General features: G+C 46.9%; 1 protein-coding gene across 3 annotated transcripts in view; it reads right to left on the reverse strand.

The window, feature by feature from the left end:
• Ppm1f (protein phosphatase, Mg2+/Mn2+ dependent 1F) overlaps window positions 1–14,267 on the reverse strand; it is a 30,144-nt gene extending 15,877 nt beyond the window's left edge. Inside the window, exons 1-5 of one of the 3 annotated variants that reach the window (XM_071618400.1) lie at window positions 14,187–14,221; window positions 13,636–13,706; window positions 10,389–10,422; window positions 8,027–8,298; window positions 3,267–3,409 (exon numbers count right to left, since the gene is read on the reverse strand). In XM_071618400.1, the coding sequence (XP_071474501.1) occupies window positions 3,267–3,409; window positions 8,027–8,229 (346 nt within the window). In that variant the 5' untranslated portion in view covers window positions 8,230–8,298; window positions 10,389–10,422; window positions 13,636–13,706; window positions 14,187–14,221. Of the gene's footprint in view, window positions 1–3,266; window positions 3,410–8,026; window positions 8,299–10,388; window positions 10,423–13,635; window positions 13,707–14,186 lie in introns of all 3 variants that reach the window. The other 2 variants (XM_071618397.1, XM_027924272.2) reach the window with 2 other exon arrangements.
• Window positions 14,268–17,578: the final 3,311 nt, after the last annotated feature.

Raw genomic sequence — 17,578 nt, forward strand, 5'->3', positions numbered from 1 at the left:
AATAAAAAACCCAAACCAAAAAACATGTAAATGGTTAAGCAAACTGTGGTTCATCCATACCTTGGGATACTACTCAGTAAAAGAACTACCAATATATCAGAATGAACTACCAACATATGGAACAATCTGGGTTGATCTCCAGTGAAATAAGCCAATCCCCCAAAGCTATACATTGTATGATCCCATTGTGTAGATTCTTAAAAATCACAATTTGTATCATTTAATCATGAATACATGAAAAAACACCTGGACCCAGAAAAAAAGGGCGGAAATGGCACACAACCAAGATGTCACAGAGTAGGTGCCTACTGGGGCAGGTTCTATGGGTGATTTTTTTCCCCTCCTTATTTTACACTTGTTTTAACATTTTCTCAATTTTCTGTTAAAGTGTTTGCTTCATGTGATGACTTTAAAATACATTCATCAACTCTTTGAAGTTGGTGATTTGTTTCTGATAAATGGATTAATATGGAAGAGATCATGTGTGGTTTCTAAGAGGTACTATGGCTTCCAGCTTGCATGCATGTTTTCTTCTCTGTGACTGAATCATTTTGGAAGTGGATTCCCCTGTGCAGTGGCACTGTATGACCACAACCTCATGAGAACCTGGGCAAAATCACCTTCCTAAGCTTCTCCCAAATTCCAGGCCCATGGAAACTATGGGAAGATAAGTACCTGTTGTTTTGAGCCACTAAATTTGGGGGTAATCTATTAAGTAGCAATAAATAATACAACTTATAATACTCATTTTAAAAGGAAAAAAGAAAAAAAAAAACATACTTAAGTCTAGCTTCTAAAGAAAAGATCAATAAGGCCCAGGTCCAAAGGAGACTTTGGGGTCAATGCCTTCAGGGACTCACTTCAGTTTTAGTGTACAAACCCCTCCCAGGACTCCTGCCAGTCCAGGTGAATATGATAAATAAAGATGAGTCAGAGCTGGTTACCTAAGAGGAGAGTTCAAGGTCAAGTAACTGAAAACAGGCCACACTCAAACGACTTGAGGAATTGGGGAAGAAACAAAAACAAAACAAAACTCTCCCAGCCAGAGAAGGAACCATGAGCTGGCAGACCTGCAAGCACAGAGAGCCACAGAAGGATAAGTTTGAGGGGAATCATATAACAAGGCAGGGATGTGTATATGTGTAGTGGGCTCTAGTGGGCTGCTACCACCACACCCAGGACAGAATTCCAATCAAACATTTGACAAGAACTGTGGGACTAGCAGGGCCAGGTTGAGGGTCATGAGCCAGAGAACCATCATGGGAAGGCCTATAAGGACAGTAGCTCTAAGTGCATTTGCCCTAGCAGCTCTCCTGCTGACCAAGGGAGACTTCCTCCTTCAGCCAGTCCTCATGGTGCCACCTCCCTTGCCTTCCTCTTTCTCCTCTGTAGAAGATTGTAGACAGAAAACCACTTAAACTGCTACAGGTTCCTTCTCACTCTTGGAAACTGCTGGCGCTCATCAGGCCTAAAGCACATAGGAGGAACCCAGGCCTAAGCTGCCTGTTTCTTTCTTGCATTAGGCATAATGCAGCTATTTCCACCCACGTGTGTTGTTTGAATCTTGCTCAAGCAAAAGGCACTAACAGAAGAGGGCAAAAAGCCACAACAGTGATGCCCAGCCTGCAGGCTCCTGATGCCTTGGCCTACTCCTCTGGTCAAGGGTGAGTGCCTTCAGAAATTGCTCCAGTTTTGTTTTAAGAACAATCACTGGGGAGAGTTGGTTGCTTTAGTCACATCTTTGCCCTTCAGTGGTGATTCTCACAATGCCTGCCCTGATGTAATTTTGCAAGAATGGCTGAGAGATGACAGACTTTTTGATGTTCTGCTGCCATGAGTGATAAAAGCCTCTAGCCCAGGCCCCATGAAGTTGCTCTGGGACAGACAGGGAAGGCAGAGGCAGGTTGCTATTTCCTTCTGGTTAGGCAGGGTCCCTCATTTCCAGATGCCAGGTATAAGGCTCCGCCTTGCTAGCTATAGCAGTTCTCCTAGCCACCAGCAGGTGACACTGTATTCTGCCTGAAAGGGCAGAGAAACCAGCAGGGGGTGGGGGGTGGGGGTGCTCCCTCTGTGGAGCTGTGCAGTGGCAGCTGCTACCAGCAGGAAGCCTGCTGGCTTTGCAGAGAACAATGGCTGCCTGTCACCGAGGACAGCTGTCTCCCAGGCAGGAACACAAGGCTGTGCTCTGTGCTCTGATGGAAGGTGGGCAAAGAGCCAAGGAAAAGAGGACTAGAAAGAGGAGGAGAGAAATAGCCTGGCAATCACTGATGCTAGAGACTTCATGTATTTTTTTTTCTCTTTCCCTCCACATTGTTCCTTCCTTTTCCTACCATGTACGCACTAATGTTGAGTTTAAAATAACACAGAAAGGAAATGGCAAAGGAAGGGAAAATCTGCTTTCCATTGCCTGTACAGAGAGGAAATTCTAGCTCGTAAATGGACCACAGAGGCCCCAGGTGGCACCTCCCCAGCAGCCTGCCATCCTTCCTCTCTCTACTTCTCTGGTCCAACATGAACCAACACTGATGAAATACAATAAAAAGTAATTACTAGGAAGAAGAAAGTCAGAATAAGAGCTCTCTATTTTTAGTAGATTATTTATCAAACGGCTCTCAAAAGTCCCAATTTCTGGATTCCTCTGGCTGTACCATGCTGTCTGTAGCCTGGATCCACTGATGGCTGTCTTAAGGGCAGGCTGATAGAGAAGCCTCCATCACCACCTCCCCAGAAAGCTCAGGGACAGGCAGGAAAAGGTATTTCCATCTTGAGGCAAGGGGCCCATGCTCCGCCTTGCTACCATCTGGACCATGATGCCTCCAACAGAGCAATGTTGCTTGGTTTGCTCATGCAACACCCTGCTGACCCTGACTTCATGTTGCTGAGAGAGGGAGGGACAAATGCATTTGAAGTTGGCCACCTGACTTTGGCACTTTGAATTTCTCAAGTGTAAAATGTGACAAGCATCATTTATTTCCAAGGGCTTTCCTGAAACTTAAGGGAGTTGGGACACAGAAGGGGGCCTGGTGTCCACTGAATACTTTGTCTTGGCTGACTTTGAGCAGGACCCTGATGGCCATACTCCCCTTGCTGGGTTTGTGCTGCAGTGTTACATTTTGTCTGCACCTGGATCCTGCCACCTTATCATGGATGAGTGACCCAGTGCCAACTCTTTTGCAGCTCTGATCAATATGTTTCTCACAATATCAACCTAAATTCTGTCACCTGCTAAGCAGCTCTGGGGTCACCTGAGAGGAAAGAGAACTCACAGGTCATCGGAACCTTCTCTTCTTCCTCCTCCTCATCTTCTTCCTCCTGGCTGGGCACTTTCTTAAATTCGGAAAGGTCTGTCTTTAGCAGATGGGAAATTGCCTCATGGGTCAGAGCTGCAGCAAGTGATGGTGGAGCATTCCTTGGGACAAGAAATAAAAGGTAAAGCTAGGGCAGCTCACCAACAGAAGCCCATGAACTTGCATTCCCCAACCCAGAGCTTCCAGAGGTAGAGATGACGGTTTGCACCCTGCTGTGGGGTCACAATAAGCATAGGGACCTGTGTCCTTGGGGAGTTGGGAAGGGATGTTCACACAACAAGCAGATCATCTACTGGAACCTGTGTGAACCGAATGCAGTGCTGAGGCTGGTGAGGAAAAGGTGTCGCTGAGATGTGTGGCCTTGATGGTGGGGAAAACTTCCTGACATTCGAGCAGATGATGGCTCCTGGTCTACATACCACAGGAGGGGAGAGGGAGTAACCAAAACCAGCTGAGGACACCAGGGGTTAGGGCATGTTATGAGTTGAATTTGGTCCCCTTCTCCATTCATATGTTGAAATCCTAACCCCCAGTAACTCAGAATGGGACTTTATTTGAAAATAGGACCTTATTTGCAAATGGAATTAGTTAACATGAGGTCATATAAGATTAGAAGGGGCTCTTACTTCAATATAGTTGATGTCTATAAAAAAGAGAAACTTTGGGCATAGATATGCACACATGAATAAAGCTGTGTGAACATGAACCAGAGATATGGATAATAAAACTATAAGTTAAGGAATTCTAGGGATTCTTCACAAATCACCAGAAGGAACCAGCCCTGCTGTTACCTTCATCTCAGACTCCTAGCCTCCAGAATTGTTAAGACAATAAATCTCCATTGTTTAGGCTGCATTCTGTGTTTTTTTTTTTTTTTTTTTTACCAAGCAGCTCAGGAAGCTGATTGAGGGAGTGTGGGACCTGGGTGCTGCATTTGAAAGATGAGTCTGGTGGAAGCAGTGGCTATGCATAGCTCACAGGGTCCCTGGACGGATGGGGTAGGACACAGACAAATGGGGATGATCACAGAGGTGTCTCCTCCTGGGACCATGGAGGAATAATTCTGAGAAGCAAGTCTTGGGTTGACTGCTTTGAAGGTCACAGAACAGAGCCGGAGTCAAGTAGGTGTAGGTGGGATGCAAAGGGAAGTCATGGCAGGCTGAAGGCAAGTGGAGGGGAGGAAATGTCAACCTCAAGCCAGGGGCTTTAATAGGAGGCAGTACATAAGGGGGACGAATGGCAAACCAAGGGAGGAGTTTTGGGGAGGGAGACTGAAGCCAGCTATGGTCAAGGAAGAGGGCAGTGGGGAAGACAGCCTGAAATTCTGCATTAGTGCACCTTTCCATGCCTGCCACACTTCTCTATGTGGGCTCTGCATCTTGGGGACCCTGTTCAAACTCCATGTCTATTGAAGCCCTGGCTTTCTAGGCAGAAGTCACTCCTCCTGGGGGGGCATGACTGGGACAGTGGGTGATTGCTTGCTGGGCTAACACTCCAGCTCTCTTTCCTTTTATTTGGCGGGAGTGGGGGGTTAACCAGGGAATGAACCCAGGGCCTTAGACATGCTAGGCAAGTGCTTTACCACTGGGTTACATATTTAGCTCTTTTAATTTTATTTTTTAGTGGTACTAGGGAGTAAATTCAGGGGCACTCTTCCATTGAACTACTTTCTCAGCCTTTTAGAAATTTTTAAGTAGCTGAGGCTAGCCTCAAGCTTGCAATTATTTATCTCCAAAGTAGCTGGGATTACAGACACACACTACCGTGCCTGGCTGCCACTCCAGCTTTAGCCAGAGAACAAGGACCTTCTAATACCCTGACTGATGTATCACATCCTGTGGGGGCTGGGTGCATTTACTGCTGGTCTCTGTAATCTAGTGGGATGAATTCTTGATTTAAGAAAAAAAAATGAGAGCATGAATCAGGGCAAAGCCTCTGGAACTACCTTTGATAAACATTCAGCTTGGTTAGGGGGATAGTTCAGTGATAGAGCACTTGCCTAGCATGTATGAAGCCTGGTTTTGATCCCTAACATGTTTTTTTAAAAAAAAGACAAGGAAAACAAACAAACAAACCAGTTAAGATATGAGAAATGAATTCCTCCACCATTTGGGGATTTCCTGCCAACTTCTGGATTTTCCCTTTTCAAGGCAGGCAGGAGGGCGCGGGTTCTCCTTGGTCCTGGTGAGGTCATGCTTCAGCTTCCTGCCTGCCCACTGCTGTCGCTGCTGGGGGCAGGAAGGCAGCTTCCGGCTATGGGGACCCAGACAATGCCTGGCCACTGGCCACCAGCATCCCCTTCCCGGACACCCCTCCCACCTCATCCAACGGTCCCACCCATATGCCCTGGAGACCCTCAGTCCTGAGTCTGTTACAACATGAAAGTCAACCCTAATTCTGGTCCCTGCGGGGTGGGATTCCTAATCTAGGTTGGAAGATGCTTCAGAGAATGGACCCAGATACCAAGAAACCCTAGTCCCACCACTTTGGGTGGTTACAAGTAGTTTCCAGTCCAGCAGTAGAGATGTGTTTCTAAATAACTAAAGTATAAGGTATGTATTGCTTGGGGCCCCAAATATGTGACAATGAAATTGCTACTAATAAGGGAAGACAGGACATAAAATTAGCACACCCAAGTGCTCAGGGATCTGACTTCTGGATGGTCTCAGAAAGGATGTCATTTACAATCTGAAAAACAGTCTGTTGACTAATATATTGGAAGCCCTTCATGCCCAAGAGACTAAACTTTGGCTGTGGAGATGGGAAACAGAGCACAAAGGAGGTCTATGAGGTATGAGTAACCATATGTAAGCATGTTTGTGTGTAATGACTACACCTAAGAACATTCATGTCTGTATATGAGAAAATACTAGAGAAGAACAAAGAATAACTTAAACTCATGAAGGTGGTTGGAAAATATATGATTTTACAATACTACATTTTATGATATGCTTTAAGGTATATTAAGGTGAATATATGGTTGGGGGGGTGGTTTCTAAGAGGCCCCCAGGGAACTGTGTGCCACCAGACCTGAGGGGCCTTTGGTTCCTTACCCCATCACTAGCCATTAACATCCACCTCAAACAAGTCCTGATCCTTTCTCCTCATATCTGAAACCCTCTGACCCAAGATTCTGCACCCCAACTCAGCCATTCCCTGGCCAGGCCGCTTGCTGCCTGCTGGTTGCTGCCACTGTCCACCTCACTGTGGTAAGCAAAACCAGTCCCCTCTATCTAGATTCCCCCTGCTCCACTAGTCCCTCCTCTGTACTCTATTATAAACTCTCACTTGGGAATCATAGGCTCACACCAGAGTCCCTTCTAGGCCCTGCTGCTGTGGTTTGGCCCTCTCCTGCACCTGTGCCCCAGCTTGAAGACCCTGTGAGCCCCAGGGTCCTACCTTATCACCAGCTCAGGCCATGTGGCAGCAGGCACCATGCTGAATTCAATCCCCCTGGGCTGGCTTCCTCCCTGCCATTCCTGAGCCTCCCAAGAAAGCAAAGTTTCCTTGTTATCTCCATAGAAGGCCCAGTGGCTGTTGTCCCTCAGAACTCTCTCTACTTCCCTGCTCCTGAGTGCTGCTGTTGTGCTCCTACCTCTCCTCTTGAGGAGGCAGAACTTAGGGGCCCTTCCCTCACCTCCTACATTCAGCTCCACCCCTGGGGGCTCATTCACTTTATGCCACCTGTCTCTAAAATACTTCCCCCAAACCAGCCAACAACAGACTGCACATGCTTCACTCCTTGTGGAACATGGTCATGAAGAATTGCCTCCTAAGCTATGGGGCTGTGGATTTGCAGGGTAGGTGTGGCCCTGGTGTACATATGCTCAGCAACACCCACTACCATACTGCACAGGGTAAGCATGTCATCTACTGTGCTGGAATCCTAGCAAACAGGCTATCATAGGTGGGCAGGGATGAATGTGTAGCAAGGAAGCAAAGGTCTGAAAATATTAAATAAAAAATTGCAGAAATAAATGAACTCATAACTTTCAAACTATGTACTACTTTGAGTAGCATGATGAAATCTTCCCATCCTGCTCTGTTGCTCCCTGGAATGCAAATTATCCCTTTTTTTCAGTGTACCCACTACCTGCTAGTCACTTGGTGGCTGTATTGGTTATGAGATCGACTTTCTTGGTATTGCAGTACAATTGTTCAAATAATCCTTATTTTACTTAACAATAGCCCCAAAGCAAAGAGTAGTGATGCTGGCAATTTTAAAACACCAAAGATAATCCATAAAGTGCCATATGTGAAAAGGTAGAAGTTCCTAACTTAAAAGAAAAAAAAAAAATCACCTGCTGAGATCGCTAAAATATATATGTGTGTGTGTATGTGTGTGTGTGTGTGTGTGTATATATATATATATATATATATATATATATATATATATGAAAGAATCTTCTATCTATGGAACTGTGAAAGAGGAAAAAGAAATTTATGCTAGTTTTGTTGTTGCATCTCAAATTGTAAGTTATAGTCACAGTATGTGATAAGTGCTTAGTTAAAAGAAGACAGCATTAAATCATAGAATTCAGTATTATCTGTGGTTTCAGGCATTTACTGAGGGTCTTGGAATGTATCCCCTGTGGATAAGGCGGGAAAACCCTGCACTGCTGTCATAGGGTTTAGGTAGGGTTAAGGTCAGCATATAGCAGACAAGCTGTGCCCCTCTTCCTTGTCCTGACCAGTCTCCTGAGGTCACATAGGCCTACCTGCTGCCCAGGAAGCCCATGGCCAGCTCAGCCAGCTCGGCCTCCACCTCCTCCTGGCTGAGTGTTGTCCCTGGGGCCTTCCATGGCAAAGGGCTCTCTGGGCTCAGTGGGGCTGGGAAGTCTTGGAGGAGTGCGTCCAGGAAGCCCAGGATCTCTGCACCACAGGCCATCTGGCTGTTGTTCTGTGGGGCTCCAGAGGCCATGCCCAGAGCATCCCGGGTAGGTGCTTAGAGCTAGGTGTGGAGTGAGATGGTCTCCAGTCAGTCTTCACTCTGGGGAGAGATGTCAGAGTCAGCAAAATTACAGGACAACAGGTGCCTTACAATGCAGAGTGCAAGTGTCCTGCTGTGTCTCCTCTACTTGTGACCAATGTGTGGCAGGGATTTCATCAAGCCCTGTGCCTCACAGTTCAGAAACACAAGTGGAGCAAACAAACCCAACTGGCATTCTGATGTGGGTGGGGACACATGGGTGCCCAGAGAAGGGGACTCAGGAGATGATGCCAGCTGATGCTGTATGGACACCTTGAAGAAGTGACAGAGAAAGAAGGCATGTTCCCAGCAGAGTGTGCCTAGCAATGGCCAGAGTAGGCAAAAGAGGGATGCCAAGCTTAGGCTATCTAGGCAGGTAAATGGGGTTAACCTGATCCTGGGACCCCAGCAGCTGGAGGGATCTGAGGTAAGGAAAGTGATATCATCAGGTCCATGTGCTTGAAGTGGTGAACTGCTAGGGCTACAGAGATGAACTGGGGAAGGGAAGAGCCAACAAGTAGGATAAGTCAGTCCAGTGCTATTTGGGAAATGGACCATGGTAGGAGCAGGAAGGAGCTGCTCTTCAGAGGCTACTGGGCTTGTCCAAGGTATGGGCAAGAGAGAAGCAGAGGGTTAATAACTCAGGACAGATGAGGGTACTTTGGGAGGTGATTAAATCTATTCAATGATATCTAATAGGCTCAGGCCTCCGAATCCCTAGCTAGGAGAGGCACACAAAAAGATGGGTGGATTGTGGGTGAGGGCCCTAAAACCAGGTTAAATATCTGATCAATTCAGGATCTGGGATGCAAAGGATGAAGTGAGGGGCTGGGGTTGTGGCTTAGTTGTAGAGCACTTGCCTAGCATGTGTGAGGCACTAGGTTTGATCCTCAGCACCACATGGAAATAAAATGGGGGTATTGTGTCTACCTACAACTAAAAAATAAATGTTAAAAAATAATTAAAAAAAGAAAAAGAAAAAGGGTGAATCGAGGTAAATTAAAATAACATAAAACCAAGCCAGGCAGTGGTACACATATGTAATAGGGAGGCTGAGGTAGGAGGATTGCTAGTTGGAAGATACCCTATGCAACTTAGTGAGAGACTGCTTTTAAAAAACAAAACAGGCTGGGGATGTAGCTCAGTAGTACAGTGTTTACCCATCATGCTTGAGGCTCTGGCTTCACTGCAGTACTGCAGAAAACAAACAAAAAACACAACCAGAAAAAAAATAAAATAAAATAAACCCCCAAACAAACAAAAACCAAATACCCCCTACCACAACAAAACAAAACCCCCATAAATCTTCTCGCTTCTTTTAGAGATAGGAATTGAAAGTTAATTTGTTTTGAATATATAGAAAGTATGCAGGGGCCAGGGATGTGGCTCAAGCGGTAGCGCGCTTGCCTGGCATGTGTGCGGCCTGGGTTCGATCCTTAGCACCACATACAAACAAAGATGTTGTGTCCGCCGATAACTAAAAACAAAATAAATATTAAAATTCTCTCTCTCTCTCTCCAAAAAAAAAAAAGAAAGTATGCAGAAATAGGGGTACTTATTGAAGGTTATGAGGATAGACTTAAATTCACTGTCAATCTTCACAGTTACTCCCAATAAAATGTAGTCCAGGTTACAAAAGGCAAGCAGGTAAAAAGAAAAAGAATGTAAAGCAAAGAAAGAAAAATCAGGATGGGAATAGGACATTTTCATTCTAACCACAAAGGTAAGGTTTTGTGAAATGGAGAACTGAGTGCAGGCTGGGAGCTCTGGTAGGGGTGAAGAAGAGGGTGGAATTAAGAGGGTCCATGGGGGTCTGCCAGCTGGGTTCAGTGGAGCTGCAGGAAAGCCCAGAAGACAAGATGATAGGAATTTCCCAGCAAGCTTAGCATCCTTGAGCAGAAGAGGCCCCCTCCTCTGCCTGTGAATTGCTCTGGCCTCCTGGGAGAGAATGTGCATAATGCAGAGCTGCCCCAAGCAACTGCCAGTGTTGTTATAGGCCTGGCTCCCTTGAAATGCTTAGTGATCTAGGGGCCCTGAAATCTCCAGCTAAGTTAAATGTGCTTATGTAAATTTATGATTAGCATCAAAATGAAAAGACAGCATGATCATACCCCATAAATTCAGGAGGCCCCAGATGGAAAAATCCTGTGGACAAGAAGAACAGAATTCAAGACCCCTCCACGTTCCACCTCATATGCAGATGATAAGTATGCCGGACATTCTGGAATGCAGGTGCCTTTCTAGCCTCCAGGCCCCCTCCTCTCTGCACTGCAGCACTACAGATTCCAACTCCACCAAGTTCATCATATGCCTGGCCACCTGCCTGCTCTTTGTGCCCATGTGCCCACTGTCCTGAGCACAGGGCCTAGCATGAACCTCAACAACCATGCATGCTGAGTGGGGCTTGGGGAAGGGGACAGCAGAGTGTGACAAGATGATGCTCATGTATAAAGCTCTGCCAGTATGTGCACAGGATGGGCTGGCTTACTCTCAGGCCCCGCACTAATGATCTACTTTTGCTAGAAAGACAGAGTGCCCAAAGTCATCCTGCTTGCTGGGACCACCCAGATTTGTTTCTGTATTGTTGGATTTTGGAGGTAAGGATAACAACCAGGCCACAGTTTGCCTTCCCTGGGCCCAGCTGGAATAAAGGACAAGAAGAAATTTCCTTCCTTGTCCTTCCTTTTCCCAATAAATCTCAAATCTGATGGATGCCATATGGTTAGGTGCAATAAATATATCCCTGCCCTCGAAGCCCACAACCTAGAGAGAAGGCACAGACAGTGATGGGAGGGAGAAATTGTTAACTCAAAGGGGAACTAGGGGCAGCCCTGAAAGTCACCAGACAGGCAGGAGACAGTGCCAGGGCTCCGAGCTCCTTCAGGATCACTGGAGGAGACAGTCTCAGGAGAAGGGTGGTGGCCAGCTGGCAGGCAGCAGCAGGATAACAGAGTGTGGGGAGAAGGTGGGACTGGGGATAGGCCCAAGAGATTTGGGGCCGAGTGTGATTGTCCTGACTTCACTGGTATCCTCACAATTCACAAATGGCAAATAATAAAGGGTTCACAGTGAGAGGGATATGTTAAGAGTCTGTGCAAGTCACCAAGGGCCTTGCGTGGGCATGAGAGGGACACTGAGCTCCCAACCCCCACCCCCCCAGTGCCATCTGCCTCAATCAGTCTGGCCAGACATAACTCTCTGGCTCCAGATCAGAATCTTCTGCATTTCTCATCAGGTGGCAGCCACACTGATGAGCCTGAAGGGTGTTCCCAACTGACATCCACCAGCACTCTGGGGCACTGTGTCTCTGAGTGTTGTGTTATCCCTTCTAAACTCCTAACAACCTTGCTGTGATTATCTCTACTTTACAGGTGTGGGCAAAAAGGTCTGTGACGTGCCCAAACTCTCTGGTTGAGATTCATGCTGGGTAACCTGGTCCCCAGTCACTGTGATTAAAATGCTAGGAAATTGTTCTGACTCCTTCCTGATCCTGGTGCACTCCTCATTGGTCACCAACCCTGGAATTAAGTTCTCTGTGGCTCCTCCTTTCATTTCCGTGTCTACATCCCTAAGATAGCCCCCTACCTCCTTGCCCTAAATCAATAACAGTCTCTTTGCTCTTTGTGTTGGTTTGCCCCCACTCTGCCAAGATCTCTCTGACTTTACAAAGCTCTGCTGACATCTTCCCCACCCAGGGGTCTAGCATGTTGTCTTCCATGGCTCTGACTTATAAAAAGTATTTTTTTATTTTAAATTTGAAGTTTTTCTCTTGCCAGTTTTGACTCATAGGCTCAACTAATGTATATTTGTACAAATGCATTTTTTTTCTAGGTGGTACAGACAAAGTACTTGTTGAGTCTTGCTTAATTTCTGAACCTAGGTAAGGGAAAAAATAGTGACACTTAGAAAAGGAAATTGCACCACTATTGTTATGACAGTGTTGTTAGTATTATTCTCTGACAATGAAGAATCTTATTTCTTTATTCATAAATAACCACTGAGAATAGTTTGACGTAAATCCTTCCACATCTTTTCCTACATATATATTTTATTGTGATAAAATAAACATAATGTAAAATTTATCATTTATCATTATAACTTTTTTTTTTTTTTTGGTGCTGGGGATTGAATCCAGGGCTTAAGTACAGCTCTCCTGCTGAGCTACACTCCTAGTTCCTATTTTAACCATTTTTGATTACACTTTTGTGGCATTAAGCACATTCATGCTATTGTGCAACCATCACTTTTCTTTTAAACTTGACTTTCTTTTTTTTTTTTTAAGAAAGAATTTTAATATTTATTTTTTAGTTTTTGGCAGACACAATATCCTTGTTTGTATGTGGTGCTGAGGATCGAACCTGGGCTGCACGCATGCCAGGCGAGCGTGCTACCGCTTGAGCCACATCCCCAGCCCCTAAACTTGACTTTCTTGATAGATAAACTCCCTATGGTCAGGGAGCCCACCCTGGTCCTTTCTGCTCAGCAGGTGATGTGATGGTAGAGAGAAGAGTGAACAGCCATCCTGGCCTGAGATATGCATGCAGCCTTAGGCCTGGTACCTTTAAAGAGGAAACTAAAATACTCCCAGCACAGTGGGCAGCAGACAAGTCTTAAAGACAGGGTTGGTATCGGGTTATATCACAAAGGAATTCTACAAATGAACCTGTGTGGAGCTTTCAAAGTAGTATTTAAAGTGGGACTCATTTTGTTTACCCACTTATAACTATGCTGACAAGTACATACTGTCAGGTCATGCTGCATACAACAAAATAGGCTCTCGGAGAGTAAGCACCCATCTAAGGTCACACAGGTGGGAAGTTGCAATGCAGGACTCAATTTGGGCCTTCTCATGCCTGGTGACTTTGCCATTTCCACCTCAATGAGTTACAAGAGGAAAAGAGTAAAATTTGATAATAGGATGGATATGGACATAAAAGCCAGATATGAGCTAAAGATGGCCTGAGGGTCAGACAGCCTCACATTTTATTCCCCATAGTGGGAGCACAGCTTAGCCCACAGAACTTGCCTCAGGGAATGCCATGAGGGGACACACACACCATATATATATCTACCTATCTACCTATCTATCTAACTGTCTATCTCACTCAGAGGACTGTAGGGCAAAAGGCTTTGGTGGAGTCCATTCTCATCCACCGGGCCTCATTATGTATTAGATCCTGTGCAAAAATCCCTACAGTCAGGTGCCATTTCTCTCTATTGCATAGAGAGGTTAAGGGGCTTGCCTGAGATCATCAAGCTGCAGCGGTGGAGCTCAAAGCCTCCATGCCTGAAGTTGTATCTTACACAATCAGGTTAGAGCGGCTGCAGCCCAAGCAATACATCAACTGAAACACTCACCTTAAATACACTTGGGGAGCCGGGGGGTAGGGGCCTTCAGGCAGAAATGTGGTCCAACGAAGGTGTCTGAGCTGGTGGGGTAGGGGCAGGGCAGTGGGCCTGGCCTTCATGTTTTTGGTGGGTGGGATGGGCTGGGGGAAGGGCTGGATCCTTAAAAATGGGGGCGTGCCTTCTTTTTGCACCTCATTCTGCCTCACAGCCCTGGATCCTCACCTGGCCCTTGACTTGGCCACACCTCCGCCGGCTCAAAGGGCCCCCAGTTCCAAGCCTTTGGCTCCCCAGCCCCCTGATTCCTCGCCTCGGGTTCTTCAGGTCCCCAGCTTCTCCCTTTACTCTGTATCCCATTTCACTCCTATACACCTCTTGGGTCCCTCCATTCGATCCTCATCTTGGCCTCCTTGTCTTCCCAGACCCTGTATCCTCCCCTCATATTCCTCAGCCCCAATTCACCCTTGTGCACCTTGGGCGCCCACCTGACCCTCATTCCAGCTCTGTCGGGCCCAAAATCGCACCCTTGGGCTTTCTCACCCTCAGGTCCCCGCCAGCCTCACCTGCCATCCCGCGGATCGGCGCCCAGGGCCCAGCGTCCCGCGAGCTGCTTTGGGCCAGCCCCGCCCACTTCCCGTCCCGGGCCGCCTCAGGCTCCGCGCAGGCGCAATCGGGCCTATGGGCGGGCGGGGTCAGGCCTCTGCCGCCCCCTGGCGGTATTGCGCCCAGTGACTGCGGCTTTTTCACCCTAGGCGAGCACCTGCGCGTCACTCACAGCAGAGTTGCAACACTTTTCTAGCCTTGTGTGGACGACACGGGAAAGTAATCCTTACTTTTTAGTGTCCAGAAGTTAATACATTTATATGATCAATTAGTGGTATGTGGCAGAGCAGGGATGCAAACCCAGACTGCCCAGGACTGACCCAACCATGAGAGGCAGGAGCACAATGCCTGGGAGCCACTGTACTTTTAGAGGCCATGTTAGTTTCCACAAAACAAAAGGCTTAAAACAGCACAAATTTATTATCTTACAGTTCTGGCAGTCAGAAGTCCCCATGGTCTCAAATGAGCTGAGAGCAGGTGTTAACAGTGTATGTTCCTTTCTGGGGGCTCTAGGGAGAGTCACTTCCATTGCCTTTTCTAGCTTTTAGACTACCCACATTCCTTGGCTTGGGGTCCTTTCCCCCATCTTCAAAGCCAGTAAGGGCCACTCAAGCCCTTATCTTGCTGCCATCTCTCTGATGATTTCCTCTGCTACTTCTAAAGACCCTTGTGATAACATTGTGCCCATCCAGATAATTCAGGATAATTTCCCTATTTCATTTCAGTACTGGAGACAGAATCCAGGGGTGCTTTATGACTAAGCCCATCCCAACTCCTTTAAAAAAATTTTAAATTTTGGTACAAGTCCTTGCTCAGTGCCCAGTTGGCTTGAACTTGTGATCCTTCCTGCTTCAGCCTCATGAGATGCTGGGATTACAGGTATGCACCACTGCGCTTGGCCTGAGCTACCTCTTTTAACCTGTGACTTCAGGCATATTTCTTAGCTCCCTGGGAAGCTGTGCAGCAATGGTGGGGATAATGCATCTACACTCAAAGCCTCTGCTTTTGTCCCCATCCACTGTAGTCAGATTCCAGAGCCCTGAAAAGGCCACATCTCTTGGTGGGCAGGGTCCCTGACTTGCAGTTTTGATTGCGTTTCCACCTACACGTCCCTGTCACATAATCCAGGGCCTTTTCTCTATAGGAGAGCAACCTAGGACCCTTCCAGGGAGACCCCTCCAGGAGCTCTGTCTAGGATTAGCTTGGACTTTGAGAGGGAACTGTTCTGTAGTCCTTAAACCCAAACCTCCCTTGCCATCCTTACCACAGTTGTGCAACTAACATTTCAGTCACAAACAGGGCTGATGAAGTGTCTCTATTTTTTTTTTTTTCTCTGCAATTGTCCCTGTGCATGAATCTCCATCAAGGGGATCTCTTGGCTTTTGAAGCTGGATTCTGCATTCTTGGTTCCTTCACCTTATACAGTGACATCCAACCCTACTATCACTGCAAACCTGGCCTCTAGGAACAATGGACACAAGGAAGGAATGAGGCCTGTTTAAGGTCAGAACTGTCTTCTAAGTAGCCCTGTTCTGTGAGACCACCACAGAAGTCAGCTACTGCTGCAGGGCAGCCTTTCTGAAAGAGGCAGGATCTTGCAGACCAGGCTTCTCTGTCTTTGTACCTGGCTTACAATGGCTGGGCCTGGTTGTCCAGCTGATTTGTCTTGTCAAAGACTATTGCCCTTTGTAGACCCCATCTTTGTCCCCTTGAGATCACGGTTCACATTGGCACTAAGTGCCCTATGCATGTGTGTTTCATTGAGTGTAGCATCCTTCCAAGGCTATGGGGCAGAAGACACCACTGACCTGCAACTAAAAAGCCTCTCTTGTTTCATTACCCATGAAGAAACCAGCAGCTAAGGGAGATCCAAAGGCCCCCTTTCAAAGGCAACACCACCCGGGCACAGGTTGGCGCACACCTGTAATGCCAGCAGCTCAGGAGGCTGAGACAGTAGGATCATGAGCTCAAAGCCAGCCTCAGCAATGGTGAGGCACTAAGCAATGGTGAGACCCTGTCTCTAAATAAAATACAAAATAGGGGTGGGGGATGTGGCTCAGTGGTCGCGTGCCTCTGAGTTCAATTCCAGGTACCAAAAAAAAAAGCACCAGGTGAGCATCCCATTGCAAAGAGCCTGCAAAGTCAGAAATGAGGACTCTCCTGAGGTTATGTGTATCATCCATAATTTGAAAGTCTACAAGTGACCTAATCCTGTCTCTAAAATGAGTCTTGCCTTATGTGTGGTGTGAAGAGATGAAGGAAGGTACTTGTGGATGGCTGAAGTCCTCATGTGGCAGGAGCAAAGTATTCAGAGCAGGCATTCAACACAGGGGAAACTTGGAAACAAGGAAAGAGTTCAGGCAGAAGTGGGAGGAAGACCCAGGGCTCAGCATTCCAGGAGCCCCTATCTAACCCACCTAGCCAGGGGCATAGCCTTGCTGAAAAAGCAGAAAATTATGACCTTGGTATCCAGTTGGGGTGGGTGATATTGAGAGATTCCTTTCACAAGGGTGAAAGCCAAGAGCCAGAAGCTGAGGCGTGATGGAATGCAGACAGTGAGGCGTTGACAGAAGCCACAGGGCACAAGTAATCTCACAAGCATGTTCCTGGCCTAGAGCCCAATGGAGCAAGTTTCTGAGGTGTAGCTTTGCCATCCTCTCTTATCTGCCAACCTCAAGTGGAATCAGTGCCTAAGAGGCCAATATGGCACCCACTAAGGAAGCCTGCAGGTATATCAGCTTTCACAGGCACCACACTTTACAGTGTGGGAAGGCCTGTCTCACACACTGCCTTGCCTGAGATTTTCAAACTTCACACTACAGCTATTCTGACATCGGTAATTTGGGCATACTGATCAATACTGGCCCAGGGTCTCAGAACAACCCTATGACAATAGGTTGGTTGCTGCTCATTGGGGCCTGGGGTGGAGGTGTCCCAGTAGGGGTTGTGACTATGTGGACTGTTGAGCGAACTATGGATTTTTTTTTTTCTTTTAGTACAGGGGATTGAACCCAGGGGCATGCTACCACAAGGTATATCTCTAGTACCCCCACCTCTTTTGAATTTTGAGATAGGTTCTAATTAGATTGTGGAAGCAGACCTGAAACTAGTGATCATCCTGTCTCAACCTCCTGAGTAGCTGGGTTACAGGCATGTGCCACCCATGCCTGGTTGAACTATGGGTTCTTAAAGTTTTTTCAGTCTTATCTATTCTAGTATGACTATGAATCTACTACAGAGGACGGTGGTTCACATGGGAAGCATTTCTGGCCTGTCCCTTGAACAAATATTCCAGATTAGTCTGGAAAGCCATTTGGGCTAAGTTTTTGCTACTACATGGTGAGGCATAATC

The sequence above is a fragment of the Marmota flaviventris genome, chromosome 1 (genome assembly GCF_047511675.1).
Source record: "Marmota flaviventris isolate mMarFla1 chromosome 1, mMarFla1.hap1, whole genome shotgun sequence".
Taxonomy (NCBI): Eukaryota; Metazoa; Chordata; class Mammalia; order Rodentia; family Sciuridae; genus Marmota; species Marmota flaviventris.